At 43.2% G+C, this 25,697-nt stretch overlaps 1 protein-coding gene across 10 annotated transcripts in view; it reads right to left on the reverse strand.

Moving 5' to 3' along the window:
* SRGAP2 (SLIT-ROBO Rho GTPase activating protein 2) overlaps positions 1-25,697 on the reverse strand; it is a 257,767-nt gene that overhangs the window by 62,526 nt on the left and 169,544 nt on the right. For 6 of the 10 annotated variants that reach the window (XM_032136803.2, XM_058430477.1, XM_032753822.2 and 3 more), the window contains exons 5-8: positions 19,231-19,293; positions 10,077-10,292; positions 9,309-9,437; positions 1,331-1,555 (exon numbers count right to left, since the gene is read on the reverse strand). In XM_032136803.2, coding sequence (XP_031992694.1) covers positions 1,331-1,555; positions 9,309-9,437; positions 10,077-10,292; positions 19,231-19,293 — 633 coding nt within the window. The remainder of the gene's footprint in view (positions 1-1,330; positions 1,556-9,308; positions 9,438-10,076; positions 10,293-19,230; positions 19,294-25,697) is intronic. The other 4 variants (XM_032136804.3, XM_032753821.2, XM_032136809.2 and 1 more) reach the window with 1 other exon arrangement.

Genomic DNA, 25,697 nt, shown 5'->3' on the forward strand with positions numbered 1-25,697 from the left:
GGGGATTTCTAGAGTCTGGATGCTAATCTCAAGGGAAGCATCATTCCTGAGGAGTGCACATGTTGCTGTTTTTTGGTCCTTGGCGTCTACTCCTCCTTCTTTTGGTAGCCTTGGTCTGACTGCCCCCAGCGAGGGGAACCTCCCACTCCGCAACTCAGGCCATGCGCTTTGCATGGACCCAGGCATAAGCACTTTACCCAATCAAAACCAACGAGACACACAAACTTTGTGGGGGCTTTGAGGAGGGAGGCAGAGACTCTTTCCACTAGATTTCAACCTAGCAGGGAAGGCTGGAAATGCAGTCACCTTGCCTCCATGGGAGAATGGCCTGTCTGAGAATGGAGTTAACACACAGGAAGTAGTGCAGAGACAGCAAAACAGTGTCTTGGTAAAATTCCTCCTCCTAAAGCCAACTATACCCAAAGGCCCATCTTGATCTTTTCTACCACGTAAGCCCTATACAACCTCCTTCTAATTTCACCAATGGGAGAAATGGTGGCTCTTACCCACAAGAATGAGGTTCACTCTGACTCACACACACAACCACACAAGTGGAACCAAAAGATTCAGAACAATGAAAACCCAGGAGCTTCTCTTGCCTCTCACTTTAGCTTTTTTAGGCCCTTTTTATTCTAGTCACTGGAGGCTAAGAGTCCAAAACAAGGCCCCCAAGTTCATGCTCTGCTGTCTGGGAAACCAGCACCAGGCCTTTGGGATGGCATCTTAGCTCCTTTCCTTCCTGCAGGTACCCATTCTTTTTCATTCAACACCCAAACAAAACTATACACTTCATCACAGTCTTCTAACTTCAGGAGAATAAGATTATTTAGAACTCTGCCAAATGCCAAAAGATCACAGCATTCCCTGCCTAGCCCTTGCTTCCCCACCAAAGCCTCTAGGATGTGGCCCCACCTCAGCTCTCATTTCTTCTAGCCTCACCATTGGGAGCGCCCCCCTCCCTCATTTTCCTTTCACCATCCTGAACTGTTGGTAGTTTTTAGAATATACCTGCTGTTTTTCACCTTCTTTGATCCTGCTGGGCCCCTTCAGATACCCCTCTCTATGCATAGTTCAAACTCTCCCCAAGCCTTAGCGACCTTATTCCCCAGACTGTAAGCTCCCCGAGGGCTTTAATCCTCCATGTCTGCAGCCAAGCCCCAGTGTCTGACAGCAGGAACTGTTTGCTCAATAAGTGGAATGTGCCTCACCCACGTGACAAGAAGCCGGGCCCAGGCCTTTCCCACCCCAGAATAATGTGGCTTCTGTGTAATTAATCTAGACAAGTCCACTCAAGCCCCTTGAGGGTGGGGGTATAGGGAAAGGGCCTCACCATATCCCCCATGTGGGGTTGAAACTCAAACTTCATAGGGGGGCAGAAGACGTTGTTGTACATCTCCATGAGGCGCTGCTTGTCACTGGTGGCATCCAGGTTTTCTACTGCATTCTCGATGGCATCCAGACCCTCATGCTTCGACTGTTCCAGGTTTAACTCAGCAGAGAGGAAGGTGCGTAGAGCCCGGTTCAGACTTGCATGGTAGCCTAAGTCACAACACTGCTGTGGGAAGGAGAAGGCACATGAGCACACCATGGACAGCCCCAAGGCTTGGCAGAAAGGGAGGGTGGTCCAGAGGGCGGATCTGACCACATCAACAGGCTTGGCTGTGCAGTAGGAAGAAGGCTGACATTCCGACTTCCAAGGTCTGGGTGAGAGTTCTCAGTTCTTGACTCCCAATTCAACAGTTAAACACACCCTAGAGGGCTGTGAGGTGGTTAAGAGGAAGGAGATTCATAAGGATAAAATGACATTATTTAATTAAGTGCTATTTCATAAACATGAGAAGAATTGAGAGTTAAAGAGAATCCTCTTTCATTTTCAGGTTTATCTGGCGTTGTCATTATAACAAAATTCAACAATAAAAATACAACCTGCCACTCACTGAGGGTTACTGTGGTTAAATCACTATATAGCACCAAGCCAGGCCATTTCAGGGTTCTGAAAGCAGGAGTATTGCAATAGCAGCTAATGTATGCAAGCTCAACTCTAGATGGGAGAAGGAGAGAATGGGGAGCTGACTCTGTGGGTCATCATCCCCACCAACTCCCAACATCCTAGGATAGGCCTTAGCTGCAGACTAGGGTTTCTGACATGCCTCCTCCTTGTTGGCATCTGACAACAGATGCCCCTGCACTACAGAAATAGCATTTATAAGACTAAAAAGCTCTACGCATAAGTGTTACTGGAAAAATTCATGCCATGTAAAGGATTCTGATTTTTTTACAACAAAATGCAAAAAGAAAATGGTATGAAAGAGGCAACTGTATAAAAAAAGCACTGGCGCAGAATCAAGCAACCTTGGAAAAGCCACTCCCCTTCTCTAGACCTGTTTCTTCCACAGTAAAATGAACAGATTTGGCCAGACTAGTGGCTTTCAAGCAGTAGACCAGAGCCGGCACTGAAGCTGCCCTTGAGAAGTGGGTAAAAGGACAACCCAACTACTAGGACTTGGAGTCTTCTATTCCTCCTTCAACCAAGCCAACTCTCCTCTTTTTTCTATTTAATATTTAGGGATTCTATGTAAGGTTTGGTTTGAAGAAAGAATTCTTCTGTTAGAGAAAAGTCTGAAAATCCTTGGACTAAATGTAATCCCTAAGGCCCTCTTCAGCAATGGCATTCTGTAACTCTGTGATAATATTCCCTATCCCTCCCAAAGGACCCAGAGATCCCAATTCCTTGGCCATCCATCATCCTCTCTATTGCTTAAGCAGCTTTGAGGTCCAGGTCCTGAGAAGAAACCTCAAAGAAGAATCCATGCATAGAGTAAGGCCATCTGCCTGACTGCCATTTCATTGCACAAGCAAGCATCAAATTAACTCTCCCCACAGCCTTTTCCTCTCATGATCACATTGGAAGCAGCTACTATTGGGGAAGAAAAGGCATATGATGTGCCTCCTCTTTCCTGGCATCTGACAAGAAGCTCAGTGAGAACACCAGTTGAGCTAGGCTCTGGGTTCAGTGCCAACAGGCCCTGGCAGCTGCCTGGCTGCAGTGGAATAACAGCAGTTACAACTTAACTAGAGGCAGAGGATGGAAAGACATTAAATTCAGTTGGGAGGGAAGAGCAAATGGAAGCTAGACAAAAGCGGCTGATTAGGACGCTGCACGTGCATGGGCTCTCTGGGAGACGCTGCTGGTCTCACCAGGCTGCCCTTGAACCTGTAAACCTTCCTGACTAGCCCTATGTAGACCCTGTTGATGAGCTCTATGCCTATAAGTCTAATGAACAGAAGTAACACGGCCCACAGAGTGTATGTGTGTGGGTGGAGGGGGTGTGGGCAGGGGGTAGAATCTGGGAGAAAAAAGTTACCCTTCAAAAAACTTTTACCTATTTTTGGTAATTTCCCTTTCCTCTCCATTCTTACTACCTCTACCCCTATTCATACCCTTATTATCTTACACCAGTGCTGTCTGTTTCACTGTCCTAAAATGTGACTTTAATTATGGCACTTTCCTGTTGAAGAACCTAAAATACCTCTCATTTTTTTTCCCCAAGGTAAAATCCACCTTCCTCAGTTTTGAAATTTAAAAAATGCTTCTATTTCACTAAGTATGCTTACTATACATAGTCCATATGCTAAGTGCTTTATATACATTCTACATTTTAATCCTCATAATAACCCCATTGAGGTTGGTATTATCTTAATTTTCCAGGTTCAAAAGCTGAGGCTCAGTGAAGTTAAATAATTTGAGCAAGGTTCAATAGCCAGAACAAACTGTAATCTGTCTTCAATGTACCCATCCAACATCAACTCCCTTTATTTTCTTCTTCAGATTCATCTGCTCTAATCCAATGAAATACTCCCTGTTTAGGGTAGAGTATTAGGCTTCAAATCAGCTATATGGCCGTAAGCAAGCTACTTAATCCTTCTGGGCCTCAAATGAGGATAACACCAGCCACACAGGTTGTTGTAGGCTAACAGGCAATATATTTACAGATAATTGGTACCATGTAAACACTTAAAAAAATACTAATATAGCTCCAAATCCATTGACCTCTGCCCTTCAGCTCCCAGAATGTCCTTTTCGTTAAATGTTTCCTATGCCTCTCACCTGTTGGAATTGGACCAGCTCTTCAAGATCCAAATTAAATTCTCGGCCTCTGGGAAGCCAGCCAACCCTGCAATCCTAGACTCCAATGACCCTGGCCTCTACTTAGAACCACACTAATCTGCAACTTTCATATGACAAGGAATACACTTCTTCATTCTATGACTTGCCATGTCATATCACCCTAACCAGACTAGCTTCTCACTCTTCTTTACATCCCTCAGCATTAGGCCTTGCTCACAGTAGGCATTTAATAAATTTCAGTTGACTGACTGATACCACAAATACAGATTCCAGCCTCTCAGGAAATAAAACACTTACGCTGAATACTGACCTAAGTCAAGTGTGTAGATGGGGCCAGTGAAGCCTTTTGTTTTGCTCACTCTATGGCCAAAGGGAGGCTGGGAGTTTTCCCAGGCTGGTGCACTGTCTCTATTTATATAACTATTCTGTAGCTTCTTTGTGCCAATGAGTGAGGGTCTGAGTCACAATGTGCCCCTGGCTCCTCTACACCTCTAGCCAACCAGGCAGATTCGGAAGAGGTTCTCCAGAGTCTTGACTATCTACATACCTGTAGGGGAAACAGCCAGAAATCGAGCCTTTAGCGAATAAGCAATATCTGGCAAGGTTAGGTAAATGAGATTTGAATATTTTATCCTGTTCCAAGGAGAATCCCAGTAAGTAAAGGAAGCACATTATTTTGCTCACAGTGGGGACAAAGCAGGCTTTCTATGGCTTCTGATGAGTTCTGTGGCCACGCTGGGCTCCCCTGGCCATTTCTGGGTTATATAAATGTTTGATGAAAAATCTCTCAGGGGAAATCAAATTTTTGTAAGAAATTAATGACAGCCCATCCAGATGTATGATGACTTGAGTTGATAGCTCATTAACCCTTTCCCTGCTGATATCCTCACCCAGAGACTCCAGAAGGCCTGGAAAGGAAAAATGGGTGTTTCACAACACCCACTTCAAGTTCACACAAAAGAGAAAAATAACTGCCCTTAATGACATTTCTTACTGAAACAGCCAAGTTCCCTCATGTCCGACTTGGGTGCACATGGTGTCACAGACCTTCCATACATGTACACGACACTTACACACTCCAGCTATGCATGAGGACAATGCCCTGTTCTTCATTCACCCATCTGCTCCTGGGTTGAGAGAGCCAGAAGAGTACGGGGGAGGAAAATTACATTCCAGTGAGCCTACCGTTCTTAGATGCTATCAAATGAGCTCAGAACGTCTTTTTGGCCTGAAGTCAAGGTTTCCCCAGTGTGGCAGATGCCTCACGTGGATTCCTACAGTCTGAAGTTTAAATCTTACACTATACTATAAAAAGAAATCGGAGGCTAGTCCTTGGTCAATGTAATGGCATCGAGAAAAATAACTTCTTTTCACTTATCCTCAATGCCTTATGCACACATTTGGCTTCAGACCCACTAGGAAGGAGGCAGAAGGGTGTACATGACACAGATGGCAATGGACTGAAACAGGATTCATCCCATGTCTTAAAGCAAGTAATGGATAATGTTAAGATCAGGATGCCAATATCCCAGGCTCCTCACTTAGTCCTGCTCTAACTGCATCCTTTTGGCCCTTTTTATCGCGTAGATCAGCAAGAAAAAGAAAGAAACTACCGATACATGCAAACAACACGGATGAAATTCAAAGACATCATGCTGGCAAAAGATGCCAGACACAAAAAAGGATAATCGCATCTTTGTGAAGTTCTACAATGGGCAAAACTAATTTATGGTGAAAGAAATCATAACAGTGGTTGCCTTGGGGTGGGGGATTGGCTGGGAAGAGACAAGAGAAAACTGAGGCAATGGAAAGATATCTCTTATCAAAATATTTATTCTATACCTTGACATAGGTTACAAAGATGTAAAAATTTGTCAAAACTCTTGAAACTGTAACACTTAAGTTTAGTTACTGTATGTAAATTATACTTCAAAACAGTATTGAAAGGTACAAAAAGAAAAACCGATCTTAGCTTAGATGATCATCTTCCTCCTCTTTCTATTCCTTTCTTTCTTCAGTAAACACACTATGTGCTCAGCTATATATTAAGCACTGGAGGCTACTACGGTAAAGAAAACTCTTGGTTCCTGCTCTCACAGAACTTAACAGATGACACTGAGATCTTCCTCTGTTCATGGTACAATGGCTCACAAACACTTCGACTCCCAACTCACAATAAGAAACACATCTTCTATTGTCACACAGTCCCCTATAGGATGTGCAAGTGTGTACATACACATCTAACATAAAAGTTTCACATAATCTTACCAATGTGATGTACTCTAATATCTTCTTTCTTATTCTAGTCTCATCTATTCATTTGAAAACATAGGTTAAACCAATAAAAGTGATTTCCTGACTTCCTTAAGGGATCTGACTGATGGTTTGAAAAATGTTGTCTTACAGCCTATGAATACCTCTAGGGCAAGAACTACTATAATCCATTTTTGCCCCGATACTGAGCATGTGGCTTCTCCCTAAATAAATATTTACTGAACATTTATAGAGCAGAATAATACAACTTTAAAAAAATAATGAATGTGTCCATATCTCAGGAAAAACAACAAAAACCCAACCAACCAACAAAATAAAACAAGACACAACCAAAACAGCAGCAAAGAAACGAGGCTGAGGTGGGCGGATCACAAGGTCAGGAGATCGAGACCATCCTGGCTAACATGGTGAAAACCTGTCTCTACTAAAAAAATACAAAAAATTAGCTGGGCGTAGTGGCGGGCGCCTGTAGTCCCAGCTGCTCGGGAGCCTGAGGCAGGAGAATGGCGTGAACCTGGGAGGCGGAGCTTGCAGTGAGCCAAGATTGCACCACTGCACTCCGGCCTGGGCGACAGAGCGAGACTCCTTCTCAAAAAAAAAAAAAAAAGAAACATGAGAAACTTTATTACTACCTATGTAGCCTTTTTTTGAGCCCAGTGATCTAGACCCACACCCTGCCAAGTACTAAGGCAGCCTCTTTTTCAATGGCATGTCACACCACATCCTGTGAAATTAGGCTCTTAGCAGACATTTTTTTTAAAATGATGAAAATAAGGTACAAAATACCTTGCTTCTTGGACTGATTTTAAAACACTTGGTTATACCTGATGGAGAATCTATGGATTGCAAAGGTTGTGGCTGATACAGCAGTAGCCCCTCCCTTCCCCTGAGATCAATATTTTGGTGAAAAAGGTAGGGAAGTTGCCTTGAGTACAAAAAAAAGAGAAGAAGGCTAACCAATAGTAGAGATGTGGCAGACAGCACAGTCTGAATTTTTACCAAATGCGAGATAAATAGCAGAAATTGTGCATAAGAAAGAATGGATTCTCTTCCTCATGCTGAGAACAGGCCTCTCTCCCAACAATGAGGAGCTCTTCCCCTGAGGAGGAGAAAGGATCTTGTTTAGGGCTTTGATCTCCATTGAAGGACAGTGTTCAGATTGTCATCAACAAGCAGAGAGAACAAAGAGGTACCAGAACAGGGAGCAAGGCTCCACTAACCCAGTGAGACAATGACACCTAGGGCATTAAGTGGCTGAAATCTACTGAATCAAAAATCCTCGGCTAAAGGGAGACAGGAATCTGTATTTCAGAGAAGTTCCCCAAGCAACTCTTACGTGAGGCCAGATTTCAATACCAGGGAATTAGCCCAGTTCTTCAGTTAGCTAGAGGAGCTTGGGAGTGGGTGAGAAACAAAGCTGGGTTCCAGAACAATTCAGTGACAAGCCTAGATGACCCAGGTGGTGATATAACAGCAAGACTCGGACCCAAATCCCATATGATGTTGTGAGGTGGGGCAGGTTTGCTTGTGGAGAAACCAAGGCAGGAAAGCATGAGTGGTCTGGCCAGAGTTTTGCAAAGTCCAACTGCTGCCAACAAGACCCTGAAACAAATGGCAGGCCTCAGAGACAAGATACACTTGAAGCTCCAGAGACTGGGATGCTAAATTGGCTGGCTCCAGATGTCTCACTTTGATGACTGGAAGGAGAGGTGAGAAAGGGTATAATTACATAGCTTCACTTAAGTGTGGCTCAGGACCTGGGCCAGATTGGCGTCTGTAGGTGAGAGGGCTTATAAGACCCAACTGTAAGGAGAAGCAGCAGGAAAAACAAGGCCAAGAATAACTCACTGGCAAAAAAACAAAAAGCTTATCCCTGTGCTTGCCCCTTGCAAAACACGTGTGCCTATTAACTGCTTTCCTCAATCCCCTTTGCATCGCATATTTTAAAAAATGGGCCAGATGTCAGGGGGAGCTGGATACCTTCCTGACAAGACCCTAATTTGCAGCATAACCTTGGACAAGTGAGTCTCATGGTCCTCTGGACCTTGAGCTTCCTTATGTAGCAACTGGAGACAGCAACGCTTACCCATAATGGTAATGTGAGAGTCAAACGAGTTAACACTGAGAAACCTTAAATGCTGTACAAATGTAAGGTATGGCATTCTAACTCTTTAGTTCAGTTCTTGCCACTCACTTCTGTGCAAGAGAAGCTGATGTAAGAAAGTATTTCCTAGGTCGGGCGCAGTGGCTCACAACTGTAATCCCAGCACTTTGGGAAGTCGAGGCAGCTGGATCACCTGAGGTCAAGTCACCTGAGGTGAGGAGTTCCAGATCAGCTTCACTAACATGGTGAAACCCCATCTCTACTAAAAATACAAAAATTAGCTGGGCATGGTGGTGCATGCCTGTAGTCCCAGTTACTGGGGAGGCTGAGGTAGGAGAATTGCTTGAACCTGGGAGATGGAGGTTGCAGTGAGCCAAGATTGCGCCACTGCACTCCAGCCTGGGGGACGGAGCAAGACTCTATCTCAAAAAATAAAAAAAGAAAGTATTTCCTGGCAGATAGACGACTGTAGTGGTTATGAGCCTGGGTGGAGTCATCAGGCCTAGGTGCAAATTTTGTCTCTGTCATTTGTTAACTGACTCTGAGTAAGTCATCTAAACTCTCTGTTAATCTGTAAAAATACAGATAATAATGTCTTCCTCCCAGAATTTCAGTTAGGATTGAATAAGTGTGAAGCGTTTCACTTGGTGCTTGGCAAGCACCCTGATGGATCATGGCTGCTATCTTCCTAATTGTTCTCAAAATGCACCAGATTCCTGAACAATAGTATCAGCGAGTGTCTGACGAGGATTCTGAAACCAGAAAAGAGGTGCCCTCAGGCCCTTGGCTTTAAGCACTTACATCAATAAGATCAGATAGGTCATGGATGTAGTACTTGAAGACAGATGCATTGGTTGCCTCCAAAGCCAGTAAGTACTCATTCCGGGCTTTGATGGCCTTCAGCTTATTCTCCGTGTACTTGGCTTGGCGCTGAAAAGGAAACAGAAGTTCACTTTTACTTTTTTTTTTAAGGGGGGGATTGTTCTCTAAAAGATAAAAGTACAGTGTATTCAAGAACTACAACTGTGCTGCTACTCCCTATGCGCATCTGCCTTAAATTGGGTTCTAATTCTGTTTAATGAGATTCAAGGGCACAATGTAGATCAATTCAGGAAAGGTTAATGAGGCTCCCTACTTAAGATGCGTGCCCCACTTTGATTCTGTCTTCAAATATCATTCTTCATTCTTGCAATGCCACTCTGAAGGAGGTACCACTACTCTTGCCCCTCAACACCTGATACCCAAAACCAAACCCTGGGTTTACAGTCACCCCCAACCCCTCCAAAGCAATAGGATATTGAGCTCTATTTGGAAAATGGATTGGGAAAGGTGACTACTGTTTTTTGGTTTTCTGCTAGAGGCTAAAAACTTGAATCCCACGTGCCCAGTTCTTCCAATACCTAGTATTCCTGCCAGGGCACAGAGCAAGGCCTCATTTTTAGTCATTAGGCACTAAAAGAACCCAGAGCTTCCTTGTCTGCTCTTCCCAGTGACTACTGGGAAATTCCTATCAGCCATGCCTTACCGAATGTTGCTTCCCAGCAACTACAGCTGTGGGAGCATACGCACCTTCTCCTTCATCTTCTCAATCTTCTTCACTGAGCTCCTTCGGACATGTTTCTCCTCAATGCGAACGTTGGCCGTGGAGTCAGGGGAGCGTGGGGTCTGCCGGTCCTCCTGCTTTACCGATTTACCAATTTGCTTCTCCTCCTGCTTCTCCGCCTCCTTTAGTTTGCTCTGAGCACTGATGCTGTCGGCATTGTACATGTGATATGTCTTCATGACCTGCAAGACATCGCCCACCCCCACCCCCAGAGGTCAAGCCAAGGGGGTCATTTCTCTGCTTTGCAGACTAACAAGACTCAGCCGGAGCTCTCCCCCATGAAGCAATATCCTCACACCCCTAAGGGAAAAATCCAGAAGTGTTTGGTTCAGCAAACACAGATTACAGACCACTCTAAAGCACAGGAAAGCAATATGTGAACTGAGCCAACATTTCCTCTTATTGAAATAACTTCATGTCTATCCATCATGTATTATTTACTTCTATTCATTATCATTTGTAATCATTTCTCTTTAATATTGGCCAGGTGATTTCTATCACTTAGTCACCTCATAATACTGAGTAGATGGGAAACAACACCACCACTCTCAGGCCGCAAGGGCAGAGCCTTTCTGGGCTGGTCAGGAACCCCGAAGAGGGCAGTGCAGCCTATGGATTAGCCTATGCTTTCTGTTACCTTTCAGATATAAAACAGGGAAGAGGAAAAGCTTCCAAAGGCTCTTTCTACTAGCCTGGCATTCTGGGGATCTGTCTGTTCTGCTTTATCCAGATCAAACACCCTCTCACAGCAACTAAAGCAGCAGCAGCAATTGCAATGCCAGTTATCATTTACTGAGCACTTAGTATATTCCTGGCTTTATGCCAAGTACCACACACACATATTTTCTCATTTCATCCTTAGGGCAATTCCACAATCTAGACAACAACCCTATGAAGACTGTAAGCCTTCATAACAATTCAGGTAAGAGTCTGGGAAGGAATAAAATCCATATCAAGTATAACTGGAATTGCCACAGGAGGGAAGTAGTATAAAAGGTGAAAGATGATTTTCCATCAAAGCAACCATCTAGGAGTCCAATCCTTGCTCTTAACAGGGAAGCCAGGAAGCCTAGAACTCAAGCTTGTTTCCAATCCTACTAAACATACTACTTCCAGCCACCTAGTGCCTGCTCTACTCTGTGGGAACTTTCTGTTTCCACACAGGGAGTTCAAGAGTGCTGAAAGTGTGATGCCATAAGATTTCTTTGAGAGGGAGAATTAGAGAGTAGAAGTTGGGTGGATGTGTGTGTGTGTGTGTGTGTGTGTGTGTGTGCATGTGTGTGTGTAACAGAGGAGTGCAAAGGTACAATATTATTATTAGTATCTACCACGTAATAAACATTGTGTACCATGGGCTTTATGTAGGTTACCTCATTTAATCCTTACAATAACTCTGTGAAAGACACTGTTATTATTTCTATTTCTAAAGATAAGGAAATAAGGCTCAGAGAGATTAACTATCATACCCAAGGTCATACAATGAGGAAATGGCGGAATCAGGATTCAAACCCAGGTCTATCAGACTCCAAAGACCACATTCTTAGCCACTAAGCAACACCGACTCTCCTCTGGATAGGACTGGAGCTGAACTGGTTGGGAGGAAAGGTTAAGTATGGTCAGGATATTCCTGAAAAGAGAAACTGGTTCCATTTATGAACCTGAGTTAGAGAAGTGTCTCAACCTGGGGCTATTTTGGCCCCCAGGGGAAATGTGGCAGTGTCTGTTAATATTTTTGATTGTCACAACTTGGGGATTGCTACTGGCATCTAGTAGTTAGAAGTCAGGGATGCTGCTGAACATCCCATGCACAGGACAGCCCCCCACAACAACTAATTATCTGGCCCAAATGTCAGTGGTGCTGACGTTGAGAAAATCTAGCTTAGAAAGACTTTGTGGGTATACTAATCTAGCCCCTACGATCAGCTGGAGGCAGACGAAGGAATAAAGAATACTGGGACGCTGACAAAATCAAAGTACATTAGAGTCTAAATTATGTCTCATTTTGAATGCAGAATGTTTTACATTAGCTTCACCTTATTCTGAACCTAACACTACTTCCCGTAAATTTTACCAGGATGATACTCTTCATATTTTCTATACAGAAGAAACAATACTTAACAACCAATGGCGTTTAAAAGCCTTTCTAAGTAATTCAAACAGACCCCCAGCTTTCCAGGTTAACTAAGTAGAAAAGAGGCATCTGTCATCCCGGCTGAAGAAGTGTAGATAGGAGGCTCCTTTTTTTTTCTCTTTTTTCACCTGAATCTGACCATACGATTCAAAAGCTTAGTGAGCAGTTACAAAAGTGAGTGCTTTTTTCTTTTTTAAAGTGATTTCCTATTTCATGAAGGTGCATGATAAAGAGAAAACGTTATGAATAAACATGAGATAAAAAAGAGGTCAAAGAATAGTGCTACCAGGTCAACAAATGAAGTAACAAAAATCAACAATTTACGTTGTTCCTTACCCCTAAAAAACTTAAAGAACTTTCTTGTTAAAAGAGAGTAAAACGCTACTTTGCCTAAGAAACTATACATTCTTCAAGCTAAGATCTACTTCTTTTGTGTTTTCTTCTCACAGTGGAGAAATATGTCATATACACAATGGTAGTTTTACAAAGTGGTTGCCCAAATGACTGAATGACAGTGAATCTCTCTTCTGGGTAAATACTGGAGAAGCTTTATTAGTGCCTTCCAGCTCAAGAGAAAACTGAGGTACCTAGAAGCTGAAGCTTAAATAAGTGATGCCAAAACAATTGAAAAAATAGGAAAGTCAAGACAGGACTTAGAAATGTATATAGATATAGATATAGATATACATGTTAAATATATATTTATAAATATATATTTATAGTCAAGATAGGACTTAGAGAAAGCCAAGATAGGACTTAGATATATATATCTAGGTACATATACATATGGAAATATATGTATATCTATATATCTATGTCTTAGACATATAGCTACACATATATGTATATATAGATATGTATACATATAGATATATATATACATACAGATATATATATACATACTTCTATCTATATATAGATAGTGAGGCAAATACAAACTATGGGGAAGAATTGAAAAGTCTAAATTCTCAGTTCTGCGAAGAACATTCTACTTTACTTTGAAAAACTAAACACTGAAGTCATATATTTAGCTCTGCTTCCTCTGACAGCCACACTAAAATAATAGGAAAAAAAAGGTTCTAAGATTATTATCATTTAGGTATAAATTGAGAAAGACAAAAAGAATGGAAGCAGAAGCCAAAAAGCAGGCAGGCAAGCAGTAACTGATCTACTTGAGTCCTAAACCAAAACTAGAATGAGCCAGGAAGCAGCCAGATTCATATCACAGAAGCCTGAAGAGAAATAAGTAGCAGTGGGATGAAGGTAGAGCTAAACACAAAATAAGCTATTGAAAGTCTGAGAACAGGCTGGGCATGGTGGCTCACGCCTATAATCCCAGCACTTTGGGAGGCTGAGGCGGGCAGATCACGAGGTCAGGAGATCGAGACCATCCTGGCTAACATGATGAAACCCCATCTCTACTAAAAATACAAAAAGAAATTAGCCAGGCGTGGTGGCGGGCGCCTGTGGTCCCAGCTACTGGGGAGGCTGAGGCAGGAGAATGGAGTGAACCTGGGAGGCGGAGCTCGCAGTGAGCCGAGATCGCGCCACTGCACTGCAGCCCGGGTGACAGAGTGAGACTCCGTCTCAAAAAAAAAAAAAAAAAAAAAGTCTGAGAACAGTGAGACCCCAAGATCCCCTCTCCCATTGTAGTGGAAGACTAGATGAGAGGTTTATTCTGTTAGAGAGGGTCCATGGACTAGGGGATACAAGGTTCAGCTGAGGATAGGGGTATACTGAACTTAAACAGGAGGATTAGCTGGTCTACATTAAATTTTGAGATGGTCCAGGCCTCTTCACAACCCAGCCCCCAGACATAAGTGGGAGATCAAAAGTGTGATCTCTTGGCAATCTGACCATCCAAGATAAGAGACCTACAAATACTAAAGTTGGGGCTTCTGCAAGGACACAGCCCAGTTAGAGCACCCTACTGTGAAGGCCACAACTGACATAGAATCTTTTAGTGCCTCACTTTAAAGTGTGAACAGGCAGCTAAGGATGACCAGGCATTTAAAGGAAATGTCTAATATGAAAGACCAAGACCAAAACTAGCAATTTAGAAGAAATATTATACAACAAGAAGAAAAGTTTGAAAACAATATATCCATAATAGCCCTGGAGAGATAAATGAGAAATAAAATGATATTGCATCATGAAACAAAAATTGGATGCAACAAAAAAGGGAACATGTAGAGAACAAGAAAAGAGTTCTTGGCAATTAAGATTCAATTCAAGTATCTCTTCAAGGAGCCTGACTTCATCCTTGTCCTCTGTGCAGACATGTAAACGAGTTCTTGTCACTTCATTTTTCACTTGATGCTTTACTTTTCTGTCTCTCCCTATTAAAACTAAACACCTTGAGGTCAGAAACATCTCTTATTTGTTCTTGTCTCCCTAGTGCCTAATGCCAGGGTCAAATAGGCAAGCAGAGTTGAGGGACTATTAAGTGCCACTATTTCAACAGAACAGGTGCTAAATACCAGTCTGAAGTAGCTCTGCCAGCACACGGCTGCTGCTCCAAGCCAAGGGGATGTATATTTAGGGGGAGTACAGAAGCATAAGGCCTCTGGAATAACAACAGCCCCAAAGTGTCCCAAAGCCTCTTCTTTCTCAATTCTAGAGCTTCCTTGACTCTTCATACTCAGCCAATCCACACTGGCTTCAGTGCCTCCATGTACACTCCTTCCTGTGGGGGTTTGCTGGGTTTTTCCAGACACGACCTCTGAGTACAACTAAGGCAAAGAATCCCAGAGTTCTTTGGGAAGCAGTGTGTTCTGACTTCAAAGGCATTCCCGGTGCATCAGTCAGAAAATGAAAGCCACTTATGCCATGGCTTACATACAAGCCAGCTCATTATGGGGGGAAAACACGTGGAGAAGAATGCTCGCTAGGACTGCTCTCTGAATAGCAGCTGTGGGAAGCAGGCCCCGGCACAGAATGCCAAGTCAGGGAAATCAAAGGCCCTTCAGGCAGAAAAGAGGAAGGTGCAGAGGTGCAGCTGGCCACTTATGGTGGCATTCTGGGCCCCGTGCCCAAAGGCATCTTTATTTGGGAACACCTGGGTCCTGCTCCTTGGATCATCAAGGTTCAAAGGTACTAAAATTACCAACCCTTGGATAACTAGTCCCCTAAAAAAAGGTATTCATGGGCATTAGGGGCAGATGTGAAGAAGGGCACCGAAAAAACTGGGTGGGTTTCTTATATCCTTGGTTTCCTTTTTCCAGTGACCCCAAATAACTTCTATTGCCTACAACGTCATTGAAACGAGAGGCCCTTTCCTGCCTTCCTGACAAGCAAATAATGGGAAAGCTCCTTCTAAGAAACTCTTCCTTGTTGTCTTCTTGACTCCTCAAGAGTGTGCATACAGCAAGCAGCTTCCCAAAGCTAGCATGTAACAGTCCCAGCTTCCCACCTGATAAAACCACTCTCCCATGCAAGGTGACCAGTTAACACTTTTTAACCTAGAACTTTTCCAGTTTCAGCACTGACAATTTCTTGTCCCAGGAAACTCTTCAGTACTAGGCAAAGAGGGACAGTTAGTCGCCGTAATCCCATGGTACCTTATTCAGACCAGTCCTAAACCTGTCTTAATCTCCAGAAGAAATAATTCTATTCTCTGAACTTCTTTTTTCTTTTTCTTTTCTTTTCTTTTCTTTTTTTTTTTTTTTTTTTTGAGACACAGTCTTGCTCTGTCCCCCAGGCTGGAGTGCAGTGGCACGATCTTGGCTCACTGCACGCTCTGCCTCCCAGGTTCATGCCATTCTCCTGCCTCGGTCTCCTGAGTAGCTGGAACTATAGGCGCCCACCACCATGCCCGGCTAATTTTTTTTGTATTTTTAGTAGAGACGGGTTTTCACCGTGTTAGCCAGGATGGTCTCGATCTCCTGACCTCATGATCCGCCCACCTCAGCCTCCCAAAGTGCTGGGATTACAGGCATGAGCCACTGCACCAGGCCTCTTTTTTCTTTTTTGAGATAGAGTCTCACCCTGGTGCCCAGGCTGGAGTGCAGTGGTGAGATCTCGGCTCACTGCAACTTCCGTCTCCCAGGTTCAAGTGATTCTCCTGCCTCAGCCTCCCAAGTAGCTGGGATTACAGGTGCCCACCACCATGCCCAGCTAATTTTTGCATTTTTAGTAGATACTGGGTTTCGCCATGTTGGCCAAGCTGGTCTTGAACTCCTGACCTCAGGTGATCTGCCTGCCTCGGCCTCCCAAAGTGCTGGGATTACAGGCGTGAGCCACTGTGACCGGCTATTCTCTGAACTTTCATTTTTTTCTTTTTTTCTTTTTTTTTTTTTTTTGAGACAGAGTCTCGCTCTGTTGCCCAGGCTGGAGTGCAGTGCGCGATCTCGGCTCACTGCAAGCTCTGCCTCCCGGGTTCACACCATTCTCCTGCCTCAGCCTCCCCAGTAGCTGAGACTACAGGCGCCCGCCACCATGCCTGGCTAATTTTTTTTGTATTTTTAGTAGAGACGTGGTTTCACCGTGTTAGCCAGGATGGTCTCGATCTCCTGACCTCATGATCTGCCTGCCTCAGCCTCCCAAAGGGCTGGGATTACAGGCATGAGCCTGGCTCACTGAACTTTCTAATGGCCTACAGAATCTGGAAACCTATTTGATCCTTAGCTCTAGTCTAATATTTCAAGAAGCATAACTCACCCAACTACTCCACCCCCTAGGATATAGAAATACCAGTGCATGGAGTATATGCAGACACCAAGGTCATAAAGGTTTGGGGTATCCCTTAAGTTCATACAGCTAGTAGTCAAGACAGGGTAGAATCTAGGTTGCCTAATTCAGGAGACTCTAGTCACTAGACCAGCGTTTCTCAATCTTGGTATATTGACATTGTGGGTCAGATAATTCTTTGTTGTGGGGGCTGCCCTGTGCACTGTAGGATTTTAGCAGCATCCCTGGCCTCTAGATCATTAGATACCAGTAGCGCCTCCTACTCCTCCAGTTGTGACAATCAAAAATGTCTTCAGACATTGCCAAATGTCCTCTTGGGGTAAAACTCCCTCTGCTTAAAACTCCATTTGGACCAGAATGTTTTGACTTCTCTGAAACTTCCTAGTGCCTCTACTCTTTTTTCCCTCTTTCCATTGCCTACTAGAGGAAAACATCACATTTTAATTTTGGCCTTTGACAGATTTTGAAGGTGTATTCCAGCTCACCTTATGGCAGGGGATACCACACTCAGGCAATTCTCAGTTTGAACATCAATGGGAAGATGTTATGCTCTATGTTGACCGTGGCCTCACAATCGCCAGTAAAGTAGTTGGCCAATATTGGGCTGTCTTAAGTCTGCAGTCAGAGGTAGCACCTTGGCCCTCTGCAGACCAGAGAAATAAGTTCCAAGGTTTTCTTCCTCACTCGAACACAGCTTACACCCTTTCACTTATTATTATTATTATTATTTTTTAAAGCGCAGCATATGAAGAGACATAGGACCCTGGGTAAAAGCTAACAGATCCTTAAACACTAGTCTTCTTCTGCTGTCTTGAGTCCCACTGAAGAAGTGGCAAGGTTTGTTCGTTATCCAAACTACTCCTCCCCGGAAACAGCTGCAAATAGCAGAGGGTCAAGATGCTTACAGGAAAATAAAAGAATGTATATAATGACTACATGTATCATTTTCTATCTTAGGGAATTCTCTGCCAGGAGAAAGGAGTAATAGCTCTTCTTGGTGCTTAGAAAATGATCTAAAAGAGCAGAAGTAAAGCATTGAAAAGACAACGTTCAGGAAACCCATCCAGTCTGAAAATGGTTCACATTGATGTGCTTCTATTTTTAAAAACTCTTGACTTCATTTGAGAGAAACGAAAACTTGGGAGCTGAACCAAAGGTACCATCTATCTATGTTTGGCTTCAGAGCAGAAGAGTCACAGAGTAGAAATTCAAAACAAACTGAACATCACTGGAGATAAGTCAGATGACTACTCTACCCTATTTACTTGCTTAACAGTTGCCATGACAAAATGGCCACACCTAGGCTTCTGGATCAGCAACATCTGATCCCAAATGCCTGTCATGCATGTTACCACTGCCTGTTCTGTGAATTAAAAAAAAAAAGGAAAGGAAGAAAAGAAAAGAAAAAAAATGCAGCAAATAATCAAGTAAACATCAGAAATCAGTATCACCTTCAAACAGGATGGAGAAACCCTGGAGAATGACACAGTAGGCTGGTACATCCAAGCTGGAGAAGGGGCCCCTGAAAGGCATTCCCTGTATAACAACAGGAATTTCTTTGGTGTATATGTGTGTGAGTGTGTGTTTGTTTTCATTATAATTAGAAAAACATGGCTGGGGAACAACCACCACCACCACCTCTCTGTGCATGAATTAACATGCACCAGCCACAGGCATCATGTGCCTGAAGCGCCAGTCATCTCAGAACAGATTGTGTTCTCTTCTCCAAGCCCGCAGCCTGCCTCGTCACTGAGGTTTGGCTTTATAAAACTCCAGGAAGCCAGTGCAAAGCTCTCTCTGCTCAAACTGGTCCCTCTTATTGAGGGCATTTAGGACTCTGTGCTGCCCTCTAGAGCATTTGTTCTAGTCTCAAAGCCATAGATCAATCCAAGATCTGATGCAAAACATAGAACAATAAAGCCTTTCCGACAGGCACATATTAATAGTGCAATGCAGGCTACATTCCTTGCCATTAGGTTCAGGGTCCCTTGTTTGCTGCTAATGGGGTCCATTGTGCCAATGACCTAGACTTTGGCTGGTCTCTAGTAATTATGCCCCAAATAAAGCCAGGGTGAGTTTGCACAGCTGAGGAGAAAACTTATTTTGAGGAAGTATTTTTTGACTCATTCCGTTTTGAAAAGACGAGTGTGAAAAAAGAGATGGGTGGGGTCAGCCCCAGTGGGGACCATGCACTTGTCCTCAACCTAAGTTCAGTTCTGTTGCTGATGTACTACAGCTGCAAGCTGCCAAATGCTGCTTCCCTCTGCTTGTTAAAGAGCCAAGCAACCCATCTGATTTACCGAGTAGAGCTCGTTCAGGACCTTCATCAAATCATCTTGGAGCTGCTGGCCGACTTCTTTACTCTGCAAAGAAAGCGGAATAAAGGTTAATTGGGAAACAGAAGAGAGAGGAAGGAGCAACGAAGGCAAAAGCCGCACTGACTCTACAAATAACCCAGACTCAAGTAAGGCCCATTATTTAACCCAGCAAATCAGATAACCACTCCAATCAGACCCAATTATGGTCAGATTACTCAAAGAGTTTTAATAAAATGAAATGTGCCCTTTCTATAGCCTAGCAAAGGCAATTGCGTGGAGGGAAAAAGGGTGGTAGCCTTTGGTTTTTCTATTGGTCCTCAAAGAGCAGGCCTGAAAGCCACATCCTACCTAGCAACTGTTGTTAGGTGGAACACGGTTTCTCAGATACTTGCAGTCAAGCATTCCAGAAGATTTCAAAGGAGAGTAAGATGTGTAATGGGATGAAATAGGAAAAAGTATATAAACATCCATGGACTTCAAAGTCCCTAACTAAATAGAAAACTCCAAGCAGGATGGAACTATATTTCTTACTTGCTTTATTTCTACCCAAAACTCACAAGGCAGCGGTATCTCAATATTGACTGCCTGCGAGATTAGCTGTTACTAGATGCTGAAAATATATGTTAAGGGGTCTCCAACTAGTTAATCTTCAGCAGTGATGGCTCCTGGGTTCTTTGCTGCTGCCACCCAGGGCTAACATCTAACTACATAGAGCAGTAGAAATAAAGAATGAGGGCTGGGCACAGTGGCTCACACCTGTAATCCCAGCACTTTGAGAGGCCGAGGTGGGTGGATCACCTGAGGTCAGGAATTCGAGACCAGCCTGGCCAACATAGTGAAACCCTGTCTCTACTAAAAATACAAAAATTAGCCGGGCGTGATGGCACACGCCTGTAGTCCCAGCTACTCAGGAAGCTGAGGCAAGAGAATCGCTTGAACCCAGGAGATGGAGGTGGCAAGGAGCCAAGATTGTGCCATTGCACTCCAGCCTGGGTGACAAGAGTGAGACTCCGTCTCAAAAAAAAAAAAAAAGAAAAGAAAAGAAAAGAAAGGAGGAAGCAGGAAGGAAACTGTCACACCTTCTATACTAAGTGTTATATGCCAAACCTAAGAGAGCTAAAACTGATTGGCAGCATGGGTCATTGAGAGGGAAACCCCTTGTTTTATCTTTTGCCAGCTCCTTCTAGATCTTTCTTACCAGAAATTCGGGTATCAAAATGCCATCCTAACAGAAGTTATAATACTGTCTCCCATCCCTCCCACCATAGCTGCTAGCTCCCAGGCAAAAAAAGGAAGGACTTTCATGTCAGATACACAATCATTTAAGATCTTGCTTTTTTTCAAGATATATACCTCTCTACTTAAAAAAATACTTTTTTTCTGATTACAAAAGTAATGCATGTTTATTATAATCAGGAAACTAGAAAACCTCAAAAAAGAAAACAAAAGTAACTCAAATTCCTACCACTAAGAAATCACCACTCTAAGTGTTATTATGTATTTTTCTAATCTTCTCTATTTTTACAAAATTTGGATTGCATTATAAATCCTGTTTTGTAACTTATTCACTTAAACATATGTTGTAAACATTTCCACATGTATTATTCTTCTATAGCATTATAATACGTTATATTGATGTAGCTCCCATTCTTGGACATTTACTTCACGTCTAAATTTTTGTGATAAAAAATGCCATATCACATTATTTTGTATATGATCTAATGCACACACCTTTCATTATTTTCTCCTAGAAATAACATTGCTGGGCCAAAGACTACCATTTATACCACTAAAATGCCTTTGAGAAAAACGGTACCAATTTAAAATACCACCAATAGCATATATGAATGTCTATTTCACATTTTTTTGTCTTGACAATTTAATGTGGTATCCTATTGTAATTTGCAGTCCTTTGATTCTAGTGAGCCTGAGCATTTTAAAAAATGTTTATCAGTCATTTTCATTTTTCTTTTATAATCTGCCATTTTCTTATTAAGGTGTTCTCTGCCCATTTTTCTATTAAGGTATTGATTATGGAATATAACCTATGTGTGGCCTCTGTCATGAGTAAGCATGAATTTTTACATCTGATAGTGGGGAAAGGGGTGGAAGGAGCCCTAAATTAGCAATCACAAGATTCTCTTTCTATTCCTGGCCCCTGCATTACCAAAGAAGTAACTCTGGACAACCTGGTTAACCTCTCTGGCCCTCTGTTTTCCCTTCTATAAAATGAAAAGCTTCAGCTAAAACATTTCTAAGGTCTTTTCCAACCTCTGCCATTCTACAATTCTACATGATCTTCTGCCTGGCTTCTGGAGTCCATATTAGCTTCAAACATCCCTCCCTTTAGTGTATGGCTGGTTGGCTAGAAGATAATGAGCAAGTTCTCCTCGGGGACCCAGATGCTCTACAAAATGGACGGGTTCAGGGGATCTTGCCAGTCTTAAATTTACCATTCCAGGGTCTCTCATCCAATGACCTCAACTGCTGGAAGAAGCCACAAGAGGGAATGCCTTTCATCTGTGACCTCACATACCAGCCTCTCCTTTCCATCGAGAGGAAAGCTGAGCTCCACTGAAGCAACAGAGGCCCGAGGAGGTGAAGTGAGGCAACATGACTCACTCTGAGCCCCAGACTCAGCAACAGGGTCAGGAAGTGACCATGAGTATCACTTCCCACAGCCCTGCCCTCCTGCGCCTGGGCCATCTCCCCCTGCCAGCCTATCGTTTCTTAACTCCTCCTTATGTTTGAATGGCAGAGGTTAAAGGAGAAAGCTCCTATTCCTCTACCCTGTTGCTTACCCATGACTTAAATAACCTAGCCCCAGAGTGGGGGATGGGGGAAGAAGAGGAGGGAAAAGTGTAACCAAAAAAAAACAGCAATTAAGCCCAGGCAGATGTTTCCTTTCATGTACTGATTAGTTGGGAGGACCACTCAACTATTATCCCTGTTTATTTGAACAGGCTGCTGAAGTGATCTGACTTACTGCTGCCTCTGGCTGAGGGTTGGGCTGGGAATACATGTGTAGCAAGCCCACTTAAAATGTACAATACAGCCTCTAGCAATCAGGAGAAATTCTGACACTAGGCCAGAGGCAGGAAATTGCCAGTGTCTCTCCTTTCACAGATGACAAAAGGCCATTCGTTCTCTGTTTCGAAACCTTAACTGTGTGCCTTTGGGGGAAAGCGCGGCCCCAGAATGGGCTTCCGTGCTGGCCACTGCAGTGGGGTTGACAGAGCTGGTAAGCCACAAGGGGGCCCCACCCAAAGACAAGGGGGACATTTATTCCTGGGAACAACAAAACCTGATGAGGCCGAGTACATGACAATGAAGACTGTAGAGCTTTTCCGTTCTCTATAAAAAGGCAAGGAGTTTCTAGACAGGGAAGAAAAAGAGAATTTACAGAGCAGTCTTTGTGTACTAACATACAGCCTGCATCTCTTTTCTTTAAAATTTCTTGGAAGAGAATGAGTCATCTCAACATTGCAGGAAACCAAATAGAAGTTGGGGGAAAAAATTACTTTGGACAAAGTTTTTCTCTTAAATGTTTGCATAGTAATCTTTGCCTGGAAAACAAAAGATGCCTAAATTTAGAATAGAGATGTGGCACAGTTAACAAAGCTGGTTCTATCGGATGGGAAGCGTGACGGTGCGCTCAGGCTGGGATCTCTTATTTTGAAACTCACCACAACCGTTTGGCCAGAGAGTGTTTCACCGGCCTCCACTCTGACTGCTGCCGAGGGGCTGATCAGAAGACAATGAGATTGCAACAGCTCCTACCAGTTGTATGCTGACAAAATGGGTAGGAAGGCTTCCTTTTCCAACAGATAACAGCATTGGAAACAGAACTGAAATGCACAGTGTCATCTCATCTCCCCAAGACAAGACTGTAATTTTCCAAAGCCTCCTTGCTCACAGAAAGGATGTAACAGCAGATATGTACGGAAACATAAGGATCCTAGGCATCCGGGATGCCTGGCCACTAGGCTGGTCCCTCTTCCTTAGACCTCTTTAAATCAGTACATTTCCTGAGCTTGGATGGGTTTGTCTATTAGCATTTCCCAAAGAACACCAATTATGAAAGAGGTTTCAGACTTGTTCTCAATAGGGAGGTTACTTGTTACTGATTCTCTAGTTATTTAGATCAGCACTCATGTGCTTTCCAAGTTGGGGGTGGGACTGTTGTTAATTGGTTATCTACATTTCAAAGCTGTATTTTTTGACAGGCACAAAATTACCCCCTATTTGTAAGAAAGAAGAAGAAAAAGAGGAAGGCATGTCTCTGCCATGTGGCGAGAGCTCATTTCAGCCCCATCCCAAGGCTGAGCCTGTCAGCAGGTAGGAACAGTAGGGCCATTTAGTTCTCTGCCATTTAGCCTGTGTCAGCAGTTTTCCAAAAAAGAATCCAGTTTTCAAGGGCACATATCTCCCCCACAACCACTAGTATCCCCTCCCCACCCTAAAGATTGTTCAGAGACCAACTGTTAAAAAAAAAAAATCCAGTTTAAAACTGAATTTATATTACAGATTTCAGAGGAAAGGAACGTGTATTAAGCTCTGGCAGCAGAAGCACCACCATACATAAGGTGGTGGTTTCAGGGGCATTCACTAACCACTTCAAAGAGGCCACATTTCAGGAGCTGGCGCTTTGCCTGAAATGCTTTTGATGGGGAGGAGAGGGCTAAAAGGAATGACTGTTTGGTAGCAGGGCCAGTGCTAGGTGATAGTGGGCACCGTGTCTGGTCCTCTCCCTCACCTAACTTGAGCCACCAAAATAGGTGGTATAGTGTGAGGCTGTATGCCGAGGCTCTGGGGGTTCAGGGGGTGATGATCCAGCAGGTCAGAGCTCAGAAATGACTTCTAGATTTCCCCTCCACCATACTACCTGCATATATGCAAGCAGGGCTCTTTCTATTCAGCATTCATTCATCGGTTAGGATACCATGAGATGGCTCTGAGAAAGACTGAACTCCAGTTAGGACCTTAAACTCTGAGAAGCCCAAGGATGTATAAAACACAAATATACTTAATTGCAAAACTTTTATAGAGAGGTAGGCTAGGAGATGCCACAACAGGGACACCAGAGGTGCTTCTGCCTTCTGAAGATAGGTAGACTAGGATGTTCAAAAAATACATTTTTTATTGCAATACAGCAAAATATGTGTCTGTAATAAAAGTACTTATGTGTCCGGAGTTGGTTCCTTCCGGTGGGTTCTTGGTCTCACTGACTTCAAGAATGAAGCCATGGACCTTCGCAGTGAGTGTTACAGCTCTTAAGAGTGCTGATTGGTGCATTTACAATCCTTTAGCTAGACACAGAGCACTGATTGGTGCATTTACAATCCTTTAGCTAGACACAGAGCGCTGATTGGTGCGTTTTTACAGAGTGCTGATTGGTGCATTTACAATCCTCTAGCTAGACAGAAAAGTTCTCCAAGTCCCCACTCGACTGAGGAAGTCCAGCTGGCTTCACCTCTACTTATGTGCTGTCCATTATTATATTTCCTATTCTTTTATCTTCTTTTTTTCTTTTCTTTCTTTTTAGATACAAGGTCTTGCTCTATTGCCCAGGCTAGAATGCAGTGACATGATCATAGCTCACTGCAGCCTTGAACTCTTGGGCTCAACTGTCACGTGATCCTCCTCTCTCAGCTTCCCATGTAGCTGGGACAACAGATGTGTACCGACACGCTGGTTAATTTTTTAAATTTTTGTAGAGATGGGATCTCACTGAGTTTGCTCAGGCTGGTCTCAAACTCCTGGCTTCAAATAATCCTCCTGCCTCAGCTTCCCAAGTAGCTGGTAACAGGCATGCTTGGCTAATTTTTAAAAAATTGTTTTTAGAGATGGAATCTCATGATGTTTCCCCAAGCTAGTCTCAAACTCCTGGCCTAAAGATCCCCCACCTCAGCCTCTTAGAGTAGCTGGGATTATATTCTCGAGCAACTGTGCCTGGCTTTTCTATTTTTTAATATTGGTCATAACTCACTAAATTTATTTTACAACTCATTAATGAGTCATTATACATAGGTTTAAAAAGATCGGTTACATACAAAAGTCTGTACTTGAGGAATTAATAAAGAAAATAGTGGTTTAAGGACTGGAGCCCACTAACTTATTTAGACAAGAGCTAAAATAACTTGCTCTCTTGAAGTGGCTGATCAGATGTTTCAAAGCAGGTTCAATTATTGAATGCTGGCAAGGGAGAAATGGCTGGATTTTAGGGAGTGAGCAATAAAGAGTCCATCAGCAAATATTTATAGAACATCTATTAAGTGTCAGGCACTTGTGGTCTGAATGCAAAACAGAAAGTTTATAAGTTTACAATCTGTTGAGAAAGATGGACATTAACCTAACGTATGGGCCCATCAGAATGCAATTCTTCCAATCTCAAAGGTATTACTAGAAATGGAATATCTTCAGTTAGTTTTTTAGTTTAAGATCAATTT

The sequence above is a fragment of the Hylobates moloch genome, unplaced genomic scaffold (assembly GCF_009828535.3).
Source record: "Hylobates moloch isolate HMO894 unplaced genomic scaffold, HMol_V3 SCAFFOLD_18, whole genome shotgun sequence".
In the NCBI taxonomy this organism is placed as follows: Eukaryota; Metazoa; Chordata; class Mammalia; order Primates; family Hylobatidae; genus Hylobates; species Hylobates moloch.